At 53.5% G+C, this 23,429-nt stretch overlaps 13 protein-coding genes across 13 annotated transcripts; 8 read left to right on the top strand and 5 right to left on the bottom strand.

Annotated features, from left to right (window-relative positions):
• Positions 1-67: 67 nt before the first annotated feature.
• M409DRAFT_29107 (uncharacterized protein) lies at positions 68-3,373 on the top strand (the record flags this gene model as incomplete). The annotated part of the gene is made up of 1 exon (XM_033809312.1): positions 68-3,373. The coding sequence occupies one exon, from the start codon at positions 68-70 to the stop codon at positions 3,371-3,373; it is 3,306 nt and encodes a 1,101-aa protein (XP_033661375.1).
• A 351-nt stretch (positions 3,374-3,724) lies between these two features.
• On the bottom strand, positions 3,725-7,023 carry M409DRAFT_29106 (uncharacterized protein; the record flags this gene model as incomplete). Its single annotated transcript, XM_033809311.1, has 3 exons — positions 3,725-3,784; positions 3,844-6,048; positions 6,112-7,023. The coding sequence occupies 3 exons, from the start codon at positions 7,021-7,023 to the stop codon at positions 3,725-3,727; spliced, it is 3,177 nt and encodes a 1,058-aa protein (XP_033661374.1).
• Positions 7,024-7,424: 401 nt separating this feature from the next.
• Positions 7,425-7,895, top strand: M409DRAFT_29105 (uncharacterized protein; the record flags this gene model as incomplete). Its single annotated transcript, XM_033809310.1, has 1 exon — positions 7,425-7,895. One exon carries the CDS (start codon positions 7,425-7,427, stop codon positions 7,893-7,895), a length of 471 nt encoding a protein of 156 aa, XP_033661373.1.
• Positions 7,896-8,407: 512 nt separating this feature from the next.
• M409DRAFT_29104 (uncharacterized protein) lies at positions 8,408-8,809 on the bottom strand (the record flags this gene model as incomplete). The annotated part of the gene is made up of 3 exons (XM_033809309.1): positions 8,408-8,599; positions 8,656-8,736; positions 8,792-8,809. The coding sequence occupies 3 exons, from the start codon at positions 8,807-8,809 to the stop codon at positions 8,408-8,410; spliced, it is 291 nt and encodes a 96-aa protein (XP_033661372.1).
• Positions 8,810-9,043: 234 nt separating this feature from the next.
• M409DRAFT_29103 (uncharacterized protein) lies at positions 9,044-9,675 on the top strand (the record flags this gene model as incomplete). The annotated part of the gene is made up of 2 exons (XM_033809308.1): positions 9,044-9,148; positions 9,211-9,675. The coding sequence occupies 2 exons, from the start codon at positions 9,044-9,046 to the stop codon at positions 9,673-9,675; spliced, it is 570 nt and encodes a 189-aa protein (XP_033661371.1).
• A 423-nt stretch (positions 9,676-10,098) lies between these two features.
• Positions 10,099-11,397, bottom strand: M409DRAFT_70444 (uncharacterized protein; the record flags this gene model as incomplete). The annotated part of the gene is made up of 1 exon (XM_033818736.1): positions 10,099-11,397. The coding sequence occupies one exon, from the start codon at positions 11,395-11,397 to the stop codon at positions 10,099-10,101; it is 1,299 nt and encodes a 432-aa protein (XP_033661370.1).
• A 431-nt stretch (positions 11,398-11,828) lies between these two features.
• On the top strand, positions 11,829-12,721 carry M409DRAFT_29101 (uncharacterized protein; the record flags this gene model as incomplete). The annotated part of the gene is made up of 2 exons (XM_033809307.1): positions 11,829-11,915; positions 12,071-12,721. 2 exons carry the CDS (start codon positions 11,829-11,831, stop codon positions 12,719-12,721), a joined length of 738 nt encoding a protein of 245 aa, XP_033661369.1.
• Positions 12,722-13,085: 364 nt separating this feature from the next.
• On the top strand, positions 13,086-14,261 carry M409DRAFT_70443 (uncharacterized protein; the record flags this gene model as incomplete). Its single annotated transcript, XM_033818735.1, has 3 exons — positions 13,086-13,444; positions 13,498-14,035; positions 14,094-14,261. 3 exons carry the CDS (start codon positions 13,086-13,088, stop codon positions 14,259-14,261), a joined length of 1,065 nt encoding a protein of 354 aa, XP_033661368.1.
• Positions 14,262-14,612: 351 nt separating this feature from the next.
• Positions 14,613-16,652, top strand: M409DRAFT_29099 (uncharacterized protein; the record flags this gene model as incomplete). The annotated part of the gene is made up of 1 exon (XM_033809306.1): positions 14,613-16,652. The coding sequence occupies one exon, from the start codon at positions 14,613-14,615 to the stop codon at positions 16,650-16,652; it is 2,040 nt and encodes a 679-aa protein (XP_033661367.1).
• Positions 16,653-16,904: 252 nt separating this feature from the next.
• Positions 16,905-17,577, bottom strand: M409DRAFT_29098 (uncharacterized protein; the record flags this gene model as incomplete). The annotated part of the gene is made up of 3 exons (XM_033809305.1): positions 16,905-17,227; positions 17,287-17,342; positions 17,405-17,577. The coding sequence occupies 3 exons, from the start codon at positions 17,575-17,577 to the stop codon at positions 16,905-16,907; spliced, it is 552 nt and encodes a 183-aa protein (XP_033661366.1).
• A 732-nt stretch (positions 17,578-18,309) lies between these two features.
• M409DRAFT_59956 (uncharacterized protein) lies at positions 18,310-18,836 on the top strand (the record flags this gene model as incomplete). Its single annotated transcript, XM_033814337.1, has 3 exons — positions 18,310-18,381; positions 18,434-18,652; positions 18,708-18,836. 3 exons carry the CDS (start codon positions 18,310-18,312, stop codon positions 18,834-18,836), a joined length of 420 nt encoding a protein of 139 aa, XP_033661365.1.
• Positions 18,837-19,695: 859 nt separating this feature from the next.
• On the top strand, positions 19,696-22,281 carry M409DRAFT_29096 (uncharacterized protein; the record flags this gene model as incomplete). The annotated part of the gene is made up of 2 exons (XM_033809304.1): positions 19,696-21,213; positions 21,268-22,281. The coding sequence occupies 2 exons, from the start codon at positions 19,696-19,698 to the stop codon at positions 22,279-22,281; spliced, it is 2,532 nt and encodes an 843-aa protein (XP_033661364.1).
• A 31-nt stretch (positions 22,282-22,312) lies between these two features.
• Positions 22,313-23,167, bottom strand: M409DRAFT_29095 (uncharacterized protein; the record flags this gene model as incomplete). Its single annotated transcript, XM_033809303.1, has 1 exon — positions 22,313-23,167. The coding sequence occupies one exon, from the start codon at positions 23,165-23,167 to the stop codon at positions 22,313-22,315; it is 855 nt and encodes a 284-aa protein (XP_033661363.1).
• Between the last annotated feature and the right edge of the window lie 262 nt (positions 23,168-23,429).

Raw genomic sequence — 23,429 nt, 5'->3', positions numbered from 1 at the left:
CGGCGAGGAGAACGAGATAGCGCTGTCCGCCAATCAACCTCCCCTCGACACCGCGCAATCAGGCTGGATGCCCTCCTCCGAAGACTTCGAGCCCACCTTCGACAACTTCGACCTCCAGCCGCCAGTCGCCCCGCCACCGCAAGACCCCCAAGATCCCTGGGGATTCGGCAAATCACCGCCCAAGCCGAAGAAAAAGAAGGGCAAGAAGAATAATGCGAAACAGAATAGAGTGGAGGAGGGAGAAGAGTCGTCGTATCCTAAGAGCATAACACCATCTCCGCCCACCGAACATGGCGTCAAGGTGCCAGCTTCAATACCACCGCCACCCAGCGCACCTAGCCCTCAGCTAGTCAACATTGACGATGATACTACTGCTGTGGAAGATGTGGAGCCCTCGCCCGCTCTCAAGCCCGTCAAGGCTTCGCCATCTGTCTCGCCTATGGTCAGATCGCCGAGACCTGCTGTTGCAAGGCCAGTTCCTCCAACATCGCCACCCAGTAGACCTGTGAGCCTACATGGAGCACCTCAGTGGGACCGTAACAACAGCTTGGCCAGCTATCGCCCTACTCCAAACATCGCCCAGCCGAGTCAACAACGCCGCGAGTCATTCGCATCCCCACGCCCGCGGTTTGTTGAGCCTCCTCCACCACACATGCCCCAGGCGCATTTCTTTGGCTTGCCAGACTTTGGTCTCATGGGGCTGGGTCAAAAGCAAGAGCCTGGGAAGCCAGCTGGCTCAGACGGGTACTGCTGCCGCCTGGACAGCTTTGCAGATTCCGGCGATGACCCCTCTGCGAAGAAAGCCAAGGAGGCGCTTCTAGTAGGGAGCGAAGGCGGTCTAGAAGTTTTCAGGCTCCTTCAAAACAAGCTTGAGGTCGTCGGCAGGCTTGAAGGCCTGCGAGGAGCTGTGTTGAGTGCTAAGATCTTGCCACATGTCGAACGATTAGACGAAATGCAAGCTTTACGACCGCTGGTGGCTGTGATTGTACATGGCCCAGTGTTGGATGATCGCAGAGATTCCGGACCTGAGGGAGAGGACTATACTGATACAGAGGCAGTGGGTCACTTTCAGACGTCTGTTGAGGTCTACTCTCTGCAGGGCCAAATCCATGTTGCAACGCTCTATAGCAGCACACCAGTGCCGATTGAGCAGCCAACACTCGGTCAGGTCTCATCTTTACCGGATCCTGTAGGTGATTTGACTGTGGACGCGAAGGGCCAGTATATCACGATTACCTCCGGCAAGAGCGGTGAGATATTCGTCTTCACTCAAGCCGCGAGGGATGAAACCATCGAGACACGATTTCGATGTATTGGAAAGTTTTGGACGTCCATCCAGAGACCACTTTCAACCGCACCATCACGGCCTGCAAGCGCTGCAGATACCACTGCCACTACAGAACAGAGAGACGAACCTCGCACTCCTCTGTACAGCCTAAGCCAACGATGGCTTGCAATTGTTCCTCCGTTCTCATCCTCAAACATCTCAATTCAAGGGATCCCTCTACTCTCAGACGTCAATCCAAGCCCACCAGGGATCACCACACACGCTGCACCTCCTCAATCTGTCGTGTCCTGCGATGTCGTCGGAACCGATGTCGAAGGTGCTTGGAGTCGCCTAGGCCGCCAAGCTGCACAAGGACTTGTCAAATACTCTCAGAAAGGTATTGAAATGGGCTTGCAAGGATGGAAAGAGTTGACGCATCCGTCTCCTCCAGGTGGAAAAGCAAATCACGACCGCTCGTCCAGCAGAGATGAGCTCTTCCCTCCCACCAAAGCACCGACAGAAGATCCTAGCCGCCTAGCGAAGGAGCCAGCATTGGTCTCTATCGTTGATCTTGATTGCTTGCTCCACTGGGAAGAGCAGAGGCCGAAGTACCTCTGGCCTCCACTAGCCACCTTTGCAATCGTCGATGGCTGCAACTTCTTGTCGCTTTCATCTACTGGGACTCGTCTGTTGACTAGCAGTCGCAAGGGCGAAGTGTCGACAGTGTGGGATCTCAAGCAAGTTGCTCACGGCGTACCAAAAAGCCCTTCTACTATCGACGAGGACCTAGAAAGCACCAGTCCTTGCATCAGGCAGCTGCAACGCATTGCGAGAAACAGTCCTTCCACCGTGCTGGAATGTGCTTGGTCAAGAGACGACGATGCTTTAGCCCTGCTCACAGCTCATGGCACTGTGCATCTACATGAAGTGGTCACTTGTCCTTCGAAGAAACGCAAGCGAGCGAGTAGTGCAGCGGCACAGGTCGTGGAAAAGGCAGATGCCACCGTCAGCTTGTCATCTGGAATGTCTCCTCCAAGTCAAAATCAAGGCTTCCTTGGCAGTATCAAATCTGGATGGCAGACTGTCAGCACCCAAGTCAACTCGATCCGTACTACCAATCCAGCTTCCGCGTTTGGCCTACCCACGACCTTCGCCGGGTACAGAGATGCGGCAGCGGCAGCAGGCAACGCTGGTTCTCGTGCTGTGGCCCGCAGCTTGAGTCAAGGGTATACAGCGGCTAAGGGCGGGGCAAGCGATTACTGGCATGCTGACGACAACAAGATACGACATACTAAAGAACTGCAAGAACCTTTTGCTAGCAAGTCTATTCGCTGGGTGAAGAGGAACAACACGACGTCCGTGGTGATTGCTTGCGGTGGTAGCGTTCATGTACACCCAGTGCAGCGCGTGACGAGGCGTAAAGGTGATGCCATCGTCAGCGGCTTAAAGAATGAGAAATACGCACACAAGGCCTTTCCACTCCCGCCAATAACAACCTGCACAGAGGTGGCAGTCAGCAAGCTAGACTCTTGCACTGGTCAAGGCCCGCATGGGTTCTGGAGCCTGCGGCATTCAACACCGCCAGTGACCAAGAACGACCGCAAATCAAGTCTACGCACGACTGGAGGTCTTCATCGGCAAGGCAACGACGTGGAGACCAACCCACCATACTGTCCATTTCACATTGACTATCGAGTCAACATCTTTGCCTTCGAAGACGCCAACACCAACAGCCAATACGGTCTTTCAGTCGCACAGGCCGAAGTCCAGATCCAAGGCCATGACTTGGAGGACGAGGAGCCCTGGCTGTTCGGCCAAAGTCTCCCGCCGAGCATGAAGATCAACGAGCGCGTGCCTGATGACCTACTACACGATGATACTCTCGACCCCGCGATCGAGGACGAAGAGGATGAAGATGAAGACTTCGCCTCACAAATGGAGAGCAAGCTGACGATCCAAACCCCCACAAGGAAGAACCAAGGCGGCGAGCAAATCCGCATCAACACCCGTCGTAGACAGGGCAAGAGCAAAGGCGGCGGCAAGAAAGCGATCCATGCGGATGATGGTATCGATGAGATGTGGGAGGGTGATGATGGCTTGTTATGAACGTGATTGCTTCTGCTGCTGCTTCTGCCCTCCACTCTTTTTACGGTATTCACTGATTGGCACAGAATAGATGGCTATAGAATAGGGTTCGGCGCTGGGAGGGTTGATTGAAGATGGAGATGGAGATGAGATGAGATACCCCTGAATTAAGTGGACGTGAAGTTCCCAAGCACGATTCTTTTTCTCGTTAATTTCATTTCAAGACACGCCGCGGGTTCGAAGTGTTTGTTGGCGGATTGCTTTCCAATAGCTTGATTGATGAATTGCCTAGTAGTCTACCCCGTACACACTGGTCCGCAGACTAGCTGGCTGGAACTCGCTCCCCTGAATGACATTCTCATCCAACTCAACTCAGAATCCAATATTCCCAATCTGGCCAAACAGCAGCTGCAGAAGCTGAGCGTGTGGAAGCTGTTCAAAGAAATCAGTGCCCGGCGACGACATGCGAAAAGTAGGTTCAAGAGACTCACCGTAATAACCGCCTCCTGGTTGCCACCCTCCCGCTCCATGTTATTGTTCTGAATGATCCTGTACGAGTCGTACATTCGCTTCTTGCTGCTGAGTCCCGCAGGCGCGACATATTCGTCATCCTCATCTGCAGCTTCCGGCATCGCAGGTTCGGACGTGCTCGTGTTCTCCGTCGACGACCTATGCCGGGCACGATGTCTCGCTCGCGACGGCCAGGCAATCGAGCTGAAAGAAGAGGGGTCGTGGGCAGAGATTCCGCGTCCGAGACGAGCGGCTTCGCGGGCTCGGGAGTCGGGCGAGAAGATCTTGATGGTGTGGTCGATGCCGCTGACTGCGAGCATGGTTTCGTACGGGTGTGACTGCACTACGTTGACGACTTCGCCGTCGCCTTCGAGGATGTTGACTAGTTCGGAGGTCTTCTTGTCCCAGATGAAGAAGTTGCCGTCGTCAGAGCCGGAGACAACGTATTCATCATTTGGACCGAAGTAGTTGACGTCTTTGACTGTGCGGACGTTACAGTGGCCGCGGTACTGCCGCGTTGGTCCTGAGCATGGAGTGTTGGCCTCCACTTTTGGTCTTAGTCTTCGTCGCTCGAATGCTGGGCGATAGATGTATCGAGGAATACCGATGTTGGGTACGCCGTCTTCTTCATCAGCCTCAGAGCTGAAGTCAGAGAGTGCGTCGTCATCATCGTCATCGTCAATATCTTCGTCTTCCTCTTCCTCAATCACGACCTCGACTTCAGCCGCATCATCCCCCTCATCGGGATCGTCTTGGGCCACCGCAGTATGTGCTCTAGCCTCACTTGCTGCAGCTCTGAGATCCTCAGCGTTGAAGCCGTCAACAACGACACCATCCTCAGCAATGATCTCTACATCCCTGAGGTCCTCTTGCACGTCTTCGTCTTCAAGACCGGCATCGCGAAGTATCTCATCATCCGCAAGCTCTCTGATCACTCGTCCAATACCACCAAAGGCACGGTCGACCGTGGCGAAGTTGAGACCTTCGGCAGCGCGAAGAAGTATGCTTCTCGCCACCTTACGAGCCCAGAATCGATGGGCAGCTTGGCGATCTTGCGCCTGAATGTTTTCAGCTCCTTCACCGTCAGACACCACGATCGCCGATGATAGATCGTCAAATGGTATCTTGACAGCTGCAGCAAAGGCAGCTACGGCAGCCTTTTCTGTCGAGAAAAGTCGTCTGTTTTCTTCAATCAAGAACTCGTTGGCTTCAAGGTCAAGTATGGGTTCATCGCCTGCCATTGACAATAGATAGGGGATCAGGTGCTCCTCGATGGCTTCTGGAGTGGCGTCAGCCTCGGGAATAGGCAGTCTGCTTGCAGCTTTCGAAGTGGAGGGAATGTCGCTTGGACGAGTGAAGCCTTCAATCAACCGCCCAATGCCAGAGTCGAGCCACAGAAGAACGGCTTTGAGGAAGTCATAGCAAAAGCACTCCCCTCGAGGTATTTCTAAGTCGTTACGACGAGCCTCAATAGCGGCGAAATGAGCCATGATCGGGGCCGTGCCAGATGTCGTACGCAGCTTTCCGCCTAGGACTCGAGCCAAAGTGCCAGAAGCTTGGAGAAATCTTCGCGTTCTCTCCCGGTGTCGCCTCAGAGTCTGCTGCACGTAGACTTGTTCAGGCGCCGGTGACATGGGATAGCCCCATCGTCGCATTGCCTCATCAACCTCTGCCAAGGTACTGCCGGCGAAGCCCAAAGCCGTGGTAAATTGAGAGGTCGGGTCTGAGTTCTGCTCTCTTCCAAACAAGGCCGAGCGCAGCTTGACAGTGTTCTTCGCCATCGTCTGGGCCATTTGCTGGTCTTCGGTCAGGAATCTTGGGAGTGGTATGTCCTCAGACTGGCCGTTCTGGTAGCGGACCCTTAACGCGGCATCCTGACTGCTCTGCGATGCACTTTCGGTACGTGGCCTGGAAGAAGCTCGACCTTCCTGGCCCAGAGAAGCCTCGCTGCCGTTAGCTTTCCGCTTGCGCTTCTTGTCGCCACTTTCTTTCGCCTTTCTGGTCTTCAGAGGTCCTAAACCTTCGCGTTCTTCTTTTGGTTCGGGATCTCGAATGAGATCGAAGCTGTAGATATGGTCACCACTCCAGCTTGCCACCATTTCATCGGGTCTGGCGTCACTGATCTTGCAGGCTGTGATGTGGCCATTGTCTGCTCGCTTCATGCGTTTTTGACCTTGGGGAGCGAACTGTAATACAGAATCAATTAGCACGGCAAACACTCCCCACATGTGAACTGGTTCCCTGCTTACCTTCCTCACGCACTGCGTTGCTTGACTCAACAAGTCCTGCTCCTCAGCGGACATGCGATCGATCGGAGACAATGGTTTCCCCATTTCCTTCAATTTGTCACGTCCTGTCATTCGACGGTCATGTAGAAACGCATGAAGGTGAGCACCTCCCAGAGCAATGTAATGAGGCTGATTTGCAGAGCAAGATATTGTGTTGAGATCAAGGTTGTATCGCTTGTAAGAGATCAAGGGTGGAGGCACAGAAGAGTCTGAGCTCAAACGATTTCCTCGTGGCTCTGGGTATGCCGAGGAGGGCTGGCGAAGGTCCCACTGACGTACCTCACCGTCCTCACTGCAAGTCAGGAACAAATGTGGCGATGACTCGGTGACTATCCGCTTCACACGATCGGCGTGGGATTTGTAGACCCGTGCGTTGGTATCTCCATCGCTCAGATATCTCACTCCGTTGTAGACATTGTTCCGGCCTCTCCGTCTTCCCTCTGAAGCATATGTGGACGCAGCTGATGCAGAAGTTGCCTGTCCTGCGTACTCTACATCAAACACGCGTACTTGTGCATCGCCTGCCGCTGTGATGACTGTTCTGTCATTGCTGTGTGGCATGAACTTGACAGAGAAGATGTTCTGGGTATGGCCGGTAGCAACAGTAGCCGTGAGCTGGAACTGGCTGCTAGAGGCATCGGGCTGGTATGTGTGGATGTTCAAATGCTGATCGTCCGAGCCTGAAGCCAGCAGGCTGCCCGACTTCGACCAGCTCAAGGCGTTGACACAGCCGCTGTGGCCATCGAGCTCGTTGACGATGTCGAGATCGTTTATGAGGCGTCGGTCGGAGTAGAGGCTACGGAAGGCCTTGGAGCGTACGGCTAGGTCTTCGATCTCGCGGCGGTGCAGCTTGGTGGAGAAGGACTGCTTCATGATGGAGGCGGCTGCAGTGGATGTGGACGGAGTGGAGGGAACAGTTGCTGGAGCCTGACGATTGCTCAGTTGATCAATCAGGGGCCTCGGGCATGTCCAGTTGGAGGTTGGAAGACAGCTTCAGCATGTCTCAGTCGGATGTTTGTGTGTGCAGCACAAAGCACATGCAAACGTGTATCAACCTCGCATCATGCTGGCGAGAGGTGAGCTCCAACGCGAAGCAGCGGGGTGCGCGAATCGGCCCGCGTCGCCGATGAAATCAATCTTCTTGCATGTGATGATCCCGTCGATTCCATCTTTTCTCATGAAATCAACACCGTTCTGTACCAATCACAGCAGCGTCGTGAGGACGTACCGGAATCAGGAGAGGAGAGATATCCGGCATCTAACCCACCTTCAACATGAGCAACGAAACAAGCCAATCGATAAAGCTGCCAAGGGTTGCCATCACCTATTGTACGCAGTGCAAATGGATGCTACGAGCCGCCTACTTCGGACAAGAACTGCTTTCGACATTTGGGACAAGCATTGGTGAAATAGCTCTCATCCCGGCAACAGGAGGCATTTTCACGGTCTACCTCACCTATCAGCCTCCAACATCGAACACTTCTGATCAGGTGGAAACAAAGGAAGTTCTTCTGTGGGATCGCAAGGCAGAAGGCGGTTTTCCTGAAACCAAGGTTTTGAAGCAGAGGGTCAGGAATCATATTGAACCAGACAAGAATCTGGGTCATTCGGATACGCCTTCGTCCAAGGTGAAGGCCAACACTACCCTTGAAGGCGATGTCGTTGTAAAGCCAGACGACAGTGAGGTTGCCGCCAATGCTGCGGTGGTGCAAAAGGATTCTGAAGGCTGTAAAGATTGCCCCTGATACACCAGCGCTGCGCTGGATGAACTCGAACAGCGATCTGCTATCCCCGACGAACGCCGTGACATCTCCGGTCGTACATACCACACAAGTCACCCAAAGCAGTCGTCCTTTGCGGTGTCTGAGGTTACTGGCGGGGATTTTCGATGCTGCGGGGAAGAGTTGTGAGGTACAATTTCCCTCGCAGTGCTCAGAATCGGGAGGGGCAGTAGGCGTTCTTCACGCCGTGAAGAGGGCTTTTAAGGGCTGGTATTTTCGAGGTATTCCATCTTCACTTCAAATCTCCCCGTATCATCCCCATGGTCAAATATACCGTATCAGCTCGGGATGCCATGGACTCCTGGAGATCTTTGGAGAAAACAGTGATGCAGTCGCCGTTGTCTTGGCACATATAGATCTTTCCAGACGACAGTATGATACAATCCGCTCGTAGGCGCAGGCAGAGCCTCTGGATGTTACATCTTCGCCAGCCCCTGAACTCCAATGCATTCCATCCAGCCCATCCTTTTCAATCCCTATTTCGCCTTTTGCGCCTGAGCCTTTTGCTTCGCCTTAAGTGCCTTCTTGCGGTTGCTCCGTATCATGACAATGCTGAGGAAGCTGCCAACGACCGCGCCGCCAAGGAGTAGGAGGATGACTGGAATTCGAATCGCCCAGACGCGCGGGGGAAAGAGGTGTTGGACGGGGTGCGAGTCATCGACGAAGGGCTGGATCATGTGTTAGAAACACACGTATTGAGCAGTCAATGATACGCGGTGTTCACCATCAAAAGTGTCCAGACAGTGTAGTAGAGAAAGACGGTCGAAGCGATTATGAGCATTGCAAGGCCCACGAGACGATCGAGCTGCAGGGCGGTCAGCATTTCTGTTTAGCTAGATGTTTGCCTGCTCAACACTCACAAAATTGTTGGCGGCCATTATCGGTTCGTGTGTTGTCAAAGGAGTGTGTGTTTGTCTTCAGATGCAAGTCGGCTGGACCAGAGGAGGTCCCTTGAATTGAAGTCGCCAAAGTCAAAAGGTGGCTTCCTGCGGCGGCGAACCCTGGCTGCGACCTCACATCATCGTGTGCTCCAATACTTCGACTCTACAAACAACTCTCCACCCCCCACACCCCATAACCTACGCCCGAGAGACTACATACGACTGCCCATCATGTGGATTCTCGACTGGTTTTGGGATATCTTGGCCCAGCTGGGTCTGGCCAACAAGCACGCCAAACTGCTCTTCCTCGGCCTCGATAACGCTGGCAAGACCACTGTACGCCGTCATCACTGCGACACGAGATATATGGCCGGCGAGACTAATGTTTTCGCTCACAGCTCCTCCACATGCTCAAGAACGACCGCGTAGCCATCCTTCAGCCCACCCTCCACCCAACCTCAGAAGAGCTCAGCATCGGCAATGTCCGCTTCACCACGTTCGATCTCGGCGGTCACCAGCAGGCCCGACGCCTGTGGAAGGACTACTTCCCCGAAGTCAGCGGCATCGTCTTCCTCGTCGACGCCAAGGACCCAGAGCGCTTCGCCGAGAGCAAAGCCGAGCTCGACGCCCTCCTCAGCATGGAGGACCTCAACAAGACCCCCTTCCTCATCCTCGGCAACAAGATCGACCACCCCAACGCCGTCAGTGAAGATCAGCTGCGACATGAGTTGGGTTTGTACCAGACTACCGGCAAGGGCAAGGTGCCGTTGGATGGCATAAGACCCATTGAGATCTTCATGTGCTCGGTGGTCATGAGACAAGGATACGGTGACGGTATCCGCTGGCTGTCCCAGTACGTCTAGAGCACATCTGAGATTCGAAGACGGGCGGCCTCGGGGGGCGCCAGGCAGCCAAAATATGCAAGATACCAAACCCGGGAAGGAGACTATGGGCGAATGAGAATACAGGAATAACAGCGGCGGCGATGCAGCGGCATTGAAGGGCGCCTGGTGTTCTTGTTGTGTGAAGATAGTTGTCTTGCCTTGAACAGCCCTGGAGCTAGCTGCAGACAGGCAGGTCATGAAATGGATTTTCTATCATATGACAGCTCGTCTCCTTAGCGGTACTCCATTTTCGTGAACCGAACTTCAAGTCTCTAGTGTGACAGGCCACGATTGGTAGAGAAATGCGTCGCTTTCCACCATACTGCCCAGAGAAACTTTCCCTGCGACCAAGCTGCTGCTGTGACCGACACTAAAAATTGACATTCATCTCCTGTCTACTTATCATCCCTCTAGATCACGCATCTCCCTACTCGGCGCCGTCTTAGGATGTGCGCCAGCCCATTGCGCATCAGCAGCCTTCCATCCCCAAGCCTTGTCCTTCTCTGACCCATTACCGCTTCCATCAAGCACGTTGACCATGTACTTGCCAATGATTGGCAAGAACTTGTAGCCGTGAAAGCTACCACCGCCCGCGATATACAGGTTACTGAGTTCTCCATGAGGGTGCTTCGTCAAAAGCCAATCCTGTGTCGGCGTTCGTGCATCCCAGCACAGTCTCCAGTGATCAGCGGATTTATCTTGAGAGAATCCTGGCATGACTTGCGAACTCATGACGGCCTCTGTCTCGGTCTTTAAAGCCTCGGGGATAATGTGCTGGTCTTGCTCTGGAGGCACTGAGATATTATGTCCGGATGATGTGGTTATTGTATTGGTGAACGTCTTGGCGTTTGTATATTTGAGCAGGCGGTTCTCTCGTGGTGGAGGTATGACCTCGCCATGTTCACCGTAGACCACGACCGGCATCTCAGAGAGGTCGTCCATTTCCTTCTGGGACATCTTATAATGGACTACACCGACGGCTGCCGCTGTCATCTGACGCTCGATGCGATCTGCTTCGTGGATGTCAAGCTTGTCTTCGATTGGAGACAGAACACTGCTTGTCCAAGCACCCGTAGCCAGCACAACACGGTCAGCTCGAAGCTCATCGCCGCCAGCAGTCCTTACACCAGCAACTTTTCCAGACTCCAGCAAGAGACTCTCCACATCGCCGAGCACGTACTTGACTCCGCGATCAACCGCAGCATTCAGAACACTCACCGTAGCAGCCGCTGCATCACACCACCCTGCCTCCGGGTTCCAATACGCCGCCTTGAATCCTTCAACATTCGTCCCTTTCATGATTCCCTTCCAATGCTGGTCGAGCTCGTTCAAAGGAACATCTTTGGATGGATCGTGACCTCGATCGCGGAAGACTTTACGAATTCGATCAGCTAGGTCGCTATCTTCTGTGTCGAGCGCGATCCAGCCTGTTCGATGGTAGTAGTTTTTCAGTTCGGGCCAGTTTGACCATGCGTCCATTGCTTCGTATGCGAGTTCGGTGTAGAAGGCACTTGAGTAGTCCGCTCGGATGATCTTGTTGATATCTGTACTTGCGGCTGGAGTCGGTGGAGCTGGAGTCCGATCCAACACCGTGATCTTCGACACATCTTGGTATTGTAAGGAGAGATGATATGCTGTTGATGCACCGAATACACCGGCGCCAACGATGAGGGTCGATGGCTCTTTATCTTGCGTGGACATTATCGAAGAATAAGTCCTGTATTATGAGATGGACCTTAAGAGTCCAATCCTTAAACAATACACATCAACAATGGATACAGCAGTAGGAAGATAATGAAAACACAAGCGTGGCAAGCTCTGAAGTGGGAACCTGCCACGCCCTATCGTTAACCTGATAGGCCGGCAACAGAGCTCTGAAGCACGCTACCCTGGTACTTACGTTAATAAGGAGATCAACTCGAAGTTGAGCGTTTCGTGAGAGCCGGTGGGATTGGTCCTCATCGATAGCCAGGTTGGGCGCACTCCCGACTGAGGTGAATGTTCTCGGTCAGGACTTTTGTCAAACGCGTGACTTCGCGACTTTAGCGCGAGACCTTGCATGAACTCGACACTCAAACGCATCCTGTCCAGACAGCCAGATCAATTCAGCACCAAATGCTCAACTAGCCACAATGAGCGGCAAATACGTTCCACCCGGCAGACGTGGCAAGCTTGAAGATGCTGCTGGCGAGAAACCACCCTCGGAGGACGAATCTTTGGTTTCGGTCGAAGAGATCCGAGAATACTTCTGGCCTTCTACTCAAAACGAGCTTCCAAGATCCTCTGAGTCCGGAGCCGGCAAGACGTTGCATGATTCGGCGGCAACTCCGGGAAACTCACTTACGTGGTCCTTTTCCATGGAGCAAATCCACAGTGGGAGACAGACAACATCATCTTCACCAAGTCCAGCCTGCATCTCCTCCCGGCGCAGCTAGCAGATGACCCAAGTAAAGCCCCATCCTCAACTGAACAGGTGGGCCCAGCCGGTGCATCTGCATCTGAAGCAGCTGAAGCAGACAAAGGCTCCAATGTTGAAGGCAATGCGGTAAATGCAGACACCAGGCCGGAGGAGAGTCCAGCGGAGCAGGAGGAGCCTACAAAGGAACCACGAACTCCCATCGCCGTCTTCAAGCATGCCCGCAAAGGTCAAGTAGGTCGCTTTCTGCGATTCGATGGCTGGTATCAGATCGAAAAGCTAGCATACCTCGCCCCCGAAAGCCCAGAGTTGGTCAAGATGCTGGAGAAGAAGTGGAACAAGACAGATAGGTTTGGCAATGCCAGGCCACAGCAGCGAAGTGAGGCGCAGTGGAGGGAGAGTCTCAGGCATCGCTGGGCAGTCTTGAAGCTGAAGAAAGACGAGGACGCTGAGAAGGAGCTGGGTGTGCCCAAGATTGGCCGTCTGCCTGAACTTGATCCAGAGAGTCCCAAAGTAGCCAAGAAGACCGTGAACGAGATGCTTGCGGAGATGCGGATGGGTGGCCAGGGTGACCAGAAGACGGACAGTAGAGTTAAGGGGTCGGAGTGAATGCGTGAAGAGTGTCAAGATGGTACATCATCGTGGAGGATGTCTTGATGGCAAGGATGGAATCGAAGCTCCCACGAAATGCCAGATATCGGTCGAATTGTTTGTTGTTCAGGTTGCTTCAGGGAGTGAGTTGCACGCGTCGTCGATGCTGCGACCGAATGGCTGGTGCTCTTCTAAATTTGGGTTGGCGCCTCCGCGGCGAAAGTGGATCTTGACGCCGATCACTTGGTCCTCCGAGGCCAGCCGCATTCAATGTGAAAGGGACAGACAGCATGCTTCATGGAGCACTTTCACAAACCGAACATTTCGCCCACGACGACATCATAACGCCAGCGCATAGATTCGGCGTACCCATATGCACAACATGCGCCTCCTATACCACTCATTGGCCATCTACCTGTCACTGACTTCGCAAGCCGAGGCCGCGTCAGGAAAGAAGGAGTCCAAAGAAGTCGAACACAAGCCATGTACCATTACCTCGCCCTCCTCCGGCGCCTTCTTCGATCTCACCTCGCTACAACTCCTCGACCCTAAGGAAAGCAAAGCGAAACATCCTCGCGAACATAGTTGGAATGCGACAGGTTACGACTTGGGATACAACTTTACCATCAACGTATGCGGACCCGTAATTGAGCCGATCGAAGATGTGGTGGGCGTGGACAAGGCTTTGTGGAAGAACGTCTCGGCATATTACAAGCAAGATGGAAAGATCTACTCTCTGGGGTGAGTGTGGTCAGAGCATAGAAAAGGTTCACAGGCTAATATCTTCTGTCCAGGCAACAGAACTCGAACTTGACGATGCGTGGACGGAAGCTCGTCTTGAATTACACAGACGGTTCACCTTGCGACTCAGTCGGCAGCAAGAGCGCGCACTCAGTCCAAGATCTCATGGCTCGCGAAATCATCGACGGCGACAAGAAGAAAGGCAAAGGCAAGGACGATGATGAAGACGACGAGGACGACAAGAAAGGCTCAAAGAAGAAGCCATCTTCGACCGAACGGAAGAAGAGTGTCATTATCAGCATGCTTTGCGACAGGGATCCATTGGCGCCACAACTTGCGCTTAGCTTCGTGGGCACTCAGGATGAATGCTCTTACTTTTTCGAAGGTCGTTCCAACGCCGCCTGCGCCACCGCTAACACCAGCAGCGGAGGATCATTGAACCCTGGCGGCGTCTTTGGAGTTATCGCGATCATTGCGATCCTTGTATATCTGGTCGGTGGTTGCGTGTACAACAGAGCGGTGCTGCATCAAAGAGGATGGCAACAGGTGCCCAACTATACCCTCTGGGCAAGCATATTCGGATTCTTCAGGGTGAGTTGTTGCGCAAGAACAGCGAGGGACTTCCTGGGATTTTGCTGACATCGTCTAGGACCTGTTCATTATTCTGACCTCTTCATGTGCTCGTTTCCTGCCTTCGAGACGAGGCTACAGCCGTGTCAACGGCGGCATCGGTGGGCTTGGAAGTCGAAGAGGACGAGGCGACAGCGACGCCGAGAACCGACTTATTGATGAACTGAATGAGGAGTGGGAAGACTGAACCACCGCAAGACCTGTAACGAGGAGGATATAGAGATCCATGTAGGATTTGTACATGCATAAACGAACACATGCCGTTCTCAGATCTCTTTGAATGACTGAGAGATGTGTCAGCAGGTACCTTGCTCTTATGTATCATGGAGGATCGTTCTGCATGTTCTTTGAATGGAACATGTGGTTGTTGTTGATTCCTTGACTGAATGCAGTTCATTCTACGAGGCTGATTGGCCAGGGTCTGGACTGCTGACTCCACAGCATCATCGTGCCGGCGACTTCACCTGCTGAACTCTCACTACTCCCAAATGCTCTCTTGATTACCAAGACGACATTCACGTTTACTGAACAGCACGATATGGCAACCAATATTAAGAAAAAGCCCATCACTCGCAACAGGGAAACTCTCACTTGCCTTCAATGCAGAGCAAGGAAATTGAAGTGCGACAAAGAGCTACCTTGCGCATCGTGTGTGAAGCGGAACGATGGAGGATCTTGCTCTTACGTCAAGACTGGCGCGAAGAAAGAACCACCCGAATCGACTCGAGCAGCCAAGGCCGAAGCAAGACTGCAGCATCTTGAACAGTTGATCGAAGAGTATGCGACTCGATCTGAAGGACCCGGTCCAGGAAGTCATCCGAGCGATGGCAGTAACGGCACCAGCGGCACCAATGGAAGCAATGGTAACAGCATCGCCAATGGTGATTCACATCTGTATACCGGCGCCACTCATTACTCTGCTATGCTTGACGGGATTGAAGAACTGAGGCAGCTTCTGCACGAGGACGAGCCTGGCTCAGCCAATTCGCCATCTAGTAAGGATTCTATTTCGGATGAGACAGATGTTCTCTTTGGTAGCACGCCACGCCTACCACTCACCACTGTCCTGGCGAACAATCTACCGTCGAAATTGGAGGTTGATCGAAGGCTCGCGGCGTACTTCAGGGCCCAGGCCATCTCTGCTGCATGTATCCACACACCTCAATTCATGCGGCAATACGATGAGTTCTGGTGGAACCAGACGGCGACCTCACCATTATGGATCTCCATCCTCTTCTCGATGCTTCATCTTTCAAACAGTGTTGGGCGAGGCTCATGGTCCGAGAGAACGAACGGGGACTCCCCAGAACCAAAGTACAACTTCTCTCTTGCTGCGGCACATTGCCTTGCTCTTGGAAGATACCACCGGCCACAGCGGTTTGCTGTTGAATCTCTTGCTGTATATGTACAAGCCAAGGTTATTGAGACCCTCGACCCGTCCCCTGCTCTTGGCTTGCTTTTCGGCACCTTGATCCAGTCTGCCTACAGCATGGGCTACCACAGGGAGCCGACGAACTTCAAGAACCTCACACCATTCGAAGGCGAAATGCGTCGTAGGACGTGGTCGTTTGCCATGCAGCTGGACCTCTTGATCATGTTCCAGCTTGGGCTGCCGAATACTGTTCAATTTGGGAGCTGGGACACCCGACCGCCTTCGAACTTGCAAGATACAGACTTTGATGAAGACACAGCAGTTCTACCTCCGCCAAGGCCAGATACGGAGCCAACGAGGGTCACATTCTACACCGCAAAGCATATGTTGATGAAGATCTTTGACAAAATTCTGAGACACTCCCTCTCGGTTGGCGAGATCAAACCTGAGCACGACCTCCTCGCACTCCACCAGGAGCTTGTTCAAACATACGACTCAATCCCTGCAGTGCTACATTACCGCAACGTCTCGTCGTCCATCTCGGATCCAGCGTACCTCGTAGTGACTAGGAAGTGCGTGGAGCTCATGTACCAGAAATGCCTCTGCGTTCTCCACCGCAAACACGTCTTGTCCGGGAGACAAGACAGTATTCGCGTATGCTACGACGCAGCCTCACAAGTCGTGAAAGCTTTCCTCGATATGTATCCAGAGTTCAAGCCTGGTGGTCAGTTCTTCGAAGACCGCTGGCTACTCGGCAGTATCACATGGACGGACTGGTTACTCGCAGTGATGACACTGTCTCTGGTGCTCTGTCAGCTCAGGAGGGCGATCGTACCAGGCTTTACGGAAGCTGAATACAACAACATTCTACATCTACTCAGATCAGCAAACGAGATCTGTCTCGAGAAAATCGACGAAAGCGTTGCAGGTCGACGCAGCGCAAGGATGCTGCAAGCCCTACTCGCTCAGGAGACCAATGGCCAGAAGGTCATGAATGGTAACGGTACCACGCCCTCACTCGACACACCTGCGCAAGTCGCTCAAACTTCAGTACCGGCTCTGAGTGAAGGAGACTACGACATGTGGCAACAAAACCCAGACCTCGATATCTTGCAGGGATGGAGTGATCCTTATTCGAATGTTTTTGAGACGCAGGAATGGGCGTTCTTGGAACAGTGTATGAATGCAGACTTTCAGATGCAGTAGTAGCAGGCCAGACCGGCTCTTGAATGAACTGGTTGATGAGTCTAATGTTATCAATGTCCATGCCTCTCCGAATGGAGTTTGGTTTACCATACGCCCCGGAACTGCTTTCCTTTCATTGACTTGCCGGAGCTCTCGTTCGCGAGAACAGAGTGAGAAACCAAGTCTCATCTCATGCCAGCCTTGTCAGTATGAGGCGCCAAGGAGACCAGCTACTTGCCCGTATCCAGTGGAAACGTGACAGCCAAGGGGCGTCTATGCCTCCTCCTCAGACTCGTCCTTGACGGCCTCCGCCTTCTCTTCGCCCTTCTCCTTGTCGTCGCTCTTCTCGCCCTCCTCGTTGCTATCGTCGCTCTCCTTCTTCACCTCCGCCTTGCTCTCGACCTCCTCGTCGGCAGCAGCAGCGATAGTCTTCTTGCCCTTCGCAGCCGGCTTGCGGCCCTTCTTGGCGGACTTGTTGGGGGTGTCTTCACCCTCCTCGCCCTTGACGGCAGCCGCCTTGCGCTTCTTGCCGGAGGCTGGAGTCCTGGGCACGTCGGCGGCCTTCTCGTCCTCGTCACTCGTCTTCGGATCTGCAGCTGCACGAGTCGTGTTAGCGTAGTTTGCATGTGATAGGGGGTCAGGGCTCTGTGCTCACCACCATCTGCGACTACTGGGCCACGGGCACGCTCGAACTTCTCCTTCAACTTGTGCCTGTTTGACAGACTTGATCAGTATATCTCCCTCTTTATGAGTTATGAAGGAAGAGGACATACCAGGACGCCTTGGCGGAGTTGGCATTCTTGAACCCACCCAACTCTGCAAACTTGGGGTAGTCGATTGCGACGTCGTTCTTGTTGGCCTGGAGGGCCTTGCCGAGGAGCTCGAGCTCGCGGGCGGAGAAGGCGGGCTCGCCTTTGGCGGGAGTCTTCTTGATAGGGGAAGACATGGTGATGGTGTGAGAAAGAGGAAGTGGCGAAGTGTTTTCAGAGACGATGCTGTGAGTCGACAGTGTAGTTGAGAGGGGTCTTGTCGGCGTAGTGTTCGTGGTTGTTGAGGAGAAGGAGAGAGAAGTGGAAGATGGAGAGTAGAAGTAGGAGTAGAAGAGTTTGGATTTGGCCCCGAACATGTGAATACGAACGAGGTCGTGGGTATCTGGAGTGGTGTAAGCTCACATGCCGTTTGCATCTTCACATGGATTGTACTTCACTGCTCCGCGGTCAATGTCGACGGCGAGCTTTTACGAGGATGCATGCATATGCCACACGCTCGAGCATCTGCCAGCGCCGTTACATTTCGAGGCCTAGAGAGTCACCAGGGCGTCCTGTGACGGTATAGGGATGTCTTGCTGAACAGTTGGTGGTAGAGGCCTCTTGCGTATAGTTTCGTATATGACGCAGAATCTCCCAAGTGAAGTTTGTGCATGTGAAACTGCATGTGAACGTGCACGGTTGCCTGGCAACAAGTGAAGTTTCGCGACACATCGCAAACGACCTGCATCTCGTGCGCACCTTTCGTTTCTTCCATCCACACAACTCAGACACCTTCCCACTTTCCGACATCCAACATCACACATCACACTCAACAACCGTACCACTTGCTTCTCGCCATCCACCCACCACAACCGCAACGGTGCGTACCCCTCGACCTGCCCTCGGGAATTCTTGCTGACTTCGAACAGATGGTCGACTTCTCCGAGCGTGAGAAGGAGCTCATGGCACTCGCCTGGCAGTGCTTCGAGGAAGAGCCGAAGGTATACAGGACGAGCCCCTTGGTGACACACATGATCGCTAACATCGTCGCAGATTCAGTTTCCCAAACTCGCCGAGATGGCCGGCATGACCAACGCAGGAAGCGCTTCCAATGCCTGGCGCAACATCAAGAAGAAGCTGGCGACCATTGCTGCGGGCAATGGAAACGGTAGCGCAGACGGCGTCACCACCCCCAAGGTCAAGGCTACTCCCAAGCGCAAGAAGAAGGCGGCCAACGACGATGACGACGACGCTGAGGAGACTCCTGCCAAGGTGCGTTCATACCCGCGCATGAACTCGTTTTGACATTGCTGACTCCAGGCTACAGAAGACCAAGGCGACCCCCAAGAAGAAGGCGAAGAAAGCGGCTGCTGAGGAGAACGGTTATGAGGAAGACGACGACGAGGAGAAGCCGAAGGTGAAGGCAGACACGAGCGAGAGCGATGATCTGGCCTAAGTGCGGTTGCACATGATTCTTTCACTGTTCTTTTGGACTGTCGAATGTCGAAATGTCATCATCCAGCAACAGGCCTTGAACATTGGTCCACGAGCAGGAGATGAAGGCGAGTCGGCATTATGGCATCGTCCATTCTCGTCCTAGGCCCTGATGATCCTGGGTACTATAGCTTCGTCAGAATCCGGCCATCATCAACAATACCACTTCTTTCACAAGTTCCAAATCATTCCCTCTTTTCCACGTAGCACATGGCAGTGCGCTCCTTTTTGAAGTATGCTTTTACGCGTATACACCAGTAGTGACAAATGCAGACGCAGATGCCAAGCGCAACTACTTCCTTCTACAGTAATGCGAACGCCTGTAGTGCGAAGATGTGGGCCAAGAGCTGGGCTGCTTCATTTCCCAAAGTTCGGCCATGCACGAGGGCTGTGCAGATACATGTATAGCAGAGCAACCGATTACACAACGTATGCCCGTCAGCTGCCGGCGGTGTTAGGCAGTCGAGATACGGCGACATCAAGTCTCATGGCCGAAGGGAAGAAGATGGGGACGTGAAGTGAGGACGGGACAAGTGGTGCGATCCTTAATCAAACATTCATTCACCCAATCGGCGGCCGTCGATCAAATGAAGAAGGGACCCTGGTGCTTTGATCGCTCAGCGGCGCCCGCGGGCAGTCCAGGCACTTCGCTTTCGCTGCGCGGCGCATTGGATTCTGGGTTCCAGTTCAGCTCCCAGGCTCCATGGGTACTCCTGCACACAGCCCCAGGAATAGATCCGTGGTCTTGAACAACATGTGCTCCTCGAGTCTCACTCGACAGTCTTCCTCGCCCTCCATCGACCTCAGGAACTGTCCCAATAATGGTCAGCGTGACCAAGTCGCGGTCGAGCTCGATGCGGACGTTTGACTGGACCAGAAGCACTCAAACCAGTGACTTTCAGAAACGCACGAAAGATGTAGATTGGAATCAGTCCCCGCTCGGCGCAATCGCAGAATGGCCTGCCAGCCTACGACAATTCGTCCTTCTCTCCACGGCCGATCCATCTCCTTCAGCGGTTGTATACGGACCGCTCGACAATGCCGCGATTGTGTATAACGAAGCGTTCGCGAAGCTCTTCGGCAGCAAAAAGACCAATCTACAAGGACGACCGTGTCGTAACGAGCTTCTCGACCTTTGCACCGAGTTCGACAATGTCTGGGAGAGACAAGTGAGCAATGGCTGTGCCGAGATCGTGAAGAATCAAAGAGTGAGGTCAGATCGATTGGGTTTCATGGAAGAGAGGCTATACACGTGGAAGTTCGTTCCTATCATTGGCGAGGATGGCCAGGTCGCTGGCAGTCTTGTCACTGTGGACGAGGAGAACAAGCTTCCACCTCGAAGGGAGAGGAGCAAGTCAGCGGTTCGAGAAATCGGAAATGCTGTAAGATCGGCCATTGATAGGACAGCCAACCAGACTGCTGTGAACATTCGACGACTGGACGAACACTTCTCGGGACGGACATGTAATTGCGAGAAACTGTGGCAGGCAACTCAGCACATGGAATACAAGGAGCAAAGATATGAGAAGTTTGCAGATCAAGCTCCTGTCGGCATAGTCACTCTCGACAAGTCATACGAAGTGGAGTGGGCCAACAAGTCTTTCTACGATGTTATGGCCCAGCCGCCAGAGTCGAAGTCATTGCTCAGCTACATTCATCCCGACGACGTTGCCAAAGTCCGAAGCTATTTCGATCTTGGATGCTACGAAACATCGTTCACATTCGAATGTCGACTGAAGAAGTGGGCGCCGGTGATGAGCCCTTCATCGGGAGACAAAGCCCCTGATCTTTCGCCATCGTGGATCTTGGTATCAGCCTATCGAGAAGCTGAATTCGAACAATACACTATGGCCTGGATAATAGACATCACATCGCACAAGCACGCAGAAGAGGTTTTGCGAAAACGTATGGATGAAGCGATTGAAGAAAAACTTACCAAGGAGCGCTTCATTGATATGACGAGCCATGAGGTTCGAAACCCGCTCAGTGCGATCGTCCACTGCACTGACGATATAATTAACGATATCCGCAACAATCCCAGTGCATCGGCTGACAGCGTTGTGGAGGCCGCGGAAACGATAGCGTACTGCACTCAGCACATTCGGAACATCGTAGGAGATGTGCTCACCCTGAGCAAGCTGGATTCGCGGCTGGTTGAGATTTCTCCCGTGCCCTCAAGGCCTGGCGATGTTGTGCAGGAAGCTCTCAAGATCTTTCACGGTGAACTTCGAGCAGGAGCGATCGAATTGGACTTCCAAAGGGACGATTCTCTGAAAGAACTCAACACTGAGTGGCTACTGTTCGATCCCAATCGCATGCTGCAAGTTTTGATCAATCTAGTATGTAACACAGATCATACTCGGTACAGGCTACGATAGCTAATGTTTCAACAGGTCACCAACGCGATCAAAGTTGTGAGAGGGCGTGAGAAGCGCAAGATCACAGTTCGAGTGGGCGCAAACACCACTGCTCCGTGTGGAACTAGTGGCGGTGTCCAATGCGTTCTTCCACGGCAAGACCCCAAGCCAGTCGAATTCGGCGAAGCGTTCAACCACGAGCAAGCAATATATCTGGTCATCCAGGTCGAAGACACCGGCCCTGGGCTTGACTCGGAAGAAATGGAGTGCCTTTTCCAACGTTTCACGCAGGCGAATCCCAAGACCGAGAGCAAGTACGGTGGAAGTGGTCTGGGCCTTTTCATTTCGCGTGACTTGACCGAACTACAAGGTGGCCGTATTGGCGTGGCTTCGACACCTGGCGAAGGCTCGACCTTTGTTTTCTCCGTAGAGGCGAGACGGACCACGGCGCCGAAGATACCACAGAGAGTTCCGTCGCTAGAAATTCCGACAAGACTTCGTGGGTCTAGCACCGTGGACTCGCCAGTCATCGCTGCACCTCCGTTAAGACCGTCTCTTGTTCCCTGTCAGCAAGTTCCACGATCTGCCGACAATCGAGACCAGTCTGCCCAGAAGGACGCATCGCCAAAAAGCGCAAAAAGAATCTTAGTCGTTGAAGACAACCTCATCAATCAAAAAGTCCTCGCGAATCAACTACGCAAACGCGGATACGACGTGAACGTGGCCCTGCACGGGGGCGAGGCTCTTGAGCGTCTGAGCATGACACCCACCACACCCGAGGAGAATCCAATGGAGCAAGCGCCCTTCGACTGCGTTTTGATGGATATTGAAATGCCTGTCATGAATGGCCTTGATTGCGTCAAGAAGATCCGAGAGTTCGAGTTGAAGTGCTCCATGCGAGCTCTGCCCGTCATCGCTGTCACGGCCAACGCTCGTGATGAGCATGGTGCCGCCGCGTTGGCAGCTGGGATGCAAGCAATCACGACAAAACCATACAAGATCGACGACTTGGTGGCACAGATGGATCGAGTGTGTCTAGCAGCAGGATGAGCTTATCATCGCTGACCTGCCCTGTAACAGTTCACGACACTGGTTTCTGGCCCACCACAACCTTGATATTCCACCTCCAATACTGCTCGCCCTCAGCAACCTCCTCATCGCAACGCCGGCAGAGATCCTCGACATCCTGCTCCGTCTTGGTATGCTCATTCTTGAGATTGGCAGCAAAAGCTTTAGCAATGGCCACGACAGCCGCATGCTCGACATCCGAACCCTCGCGCCTCATATCCAAGCACCGATCCGAGCTCACCAGATCCTCACTGCAGTCCTGAAACCCAGCCTTCCGCACCGTTTCGCCCAGCCTTCCCACATCCCCAGCGAGCTTTCCATGCTTCTGCATCACCTCACGCACGAAGCCGAACAGCTCCTTGTGCGCAACCCGCGACGAACCGCGTTTGGTCTGAAGCACATCCATATACTCAAAATCCGCTTCACACCACTGAAAGAACCCCCCAGGCCTCAGCAACTGCATAGCATGCCGAGCAACCGTATTCCAATCCTCGCCCGTGAGTCCCACGATCAAAAGGCGGATATGCACGACATCAAACCTGCCCTGCAACTCCTCCGGCACCGGCTGGAGGATATTCAGCAATTGTAGCTCACAATTCGACGGCACGGAGCTTGGGAATTGTGCGTCTGACATGTCGAACCCCACGAGCTTGACGTGAGGCATCTCCCTCGCCAGATCGATCATCCACGCCCCGGTGCCGGTGGCTACATCTGCGATTTGGGGATTCGCCGTGGAGAGGGAGGCAGCGATGCGTGGATGGAGGATGTATCCGAGACTTTTGATGTAGAGGCGGTGCTGTGCATCCAGACGTTCGCTCTCGTTCGGGTTTCGTGGTAAGGCGTATGGCCTGCGATTGTCTTGTGGCATAATCGCTGGCGATGAGATGGTAAATTCAAGGTCAAGAGCAACAAGCAGAACCTCAATAATACATACACAGCTTTTATGTCATGCGACAAAGACACCGTATCGGACATTCACCTACCATCCCTCCACGTAGGTAATCAGTAGATCCTGACAGGTACCAGTATTCAGGATCACAGTCTGTTTCGCCTGCAGCTCTTTACGCGAGAGGGTTTCCTATACGGGGCATGCAGTTGTCATCCTGATGAGGAAGAGGTACTTGAACGAT

This window comes from Zasmidium cellare (genome assembly GCF_010093935.1).
Source record: "Zasmidium cellare ATCC 36951 unplaced genomic scaffold M409scaffold_48, whole genome shotgun sequence".
Classification (NCBI taxonomy): Eukaryota; Fungi; Ascomycota; class Dothideomycetes; order Mycosphaerellales; family Mycosphaerellaceae; genus Zasmidium; species Zasmidium cellare.
This window is presented reverse-complemented; position numbering and strand designations above follow the sequence as displayed.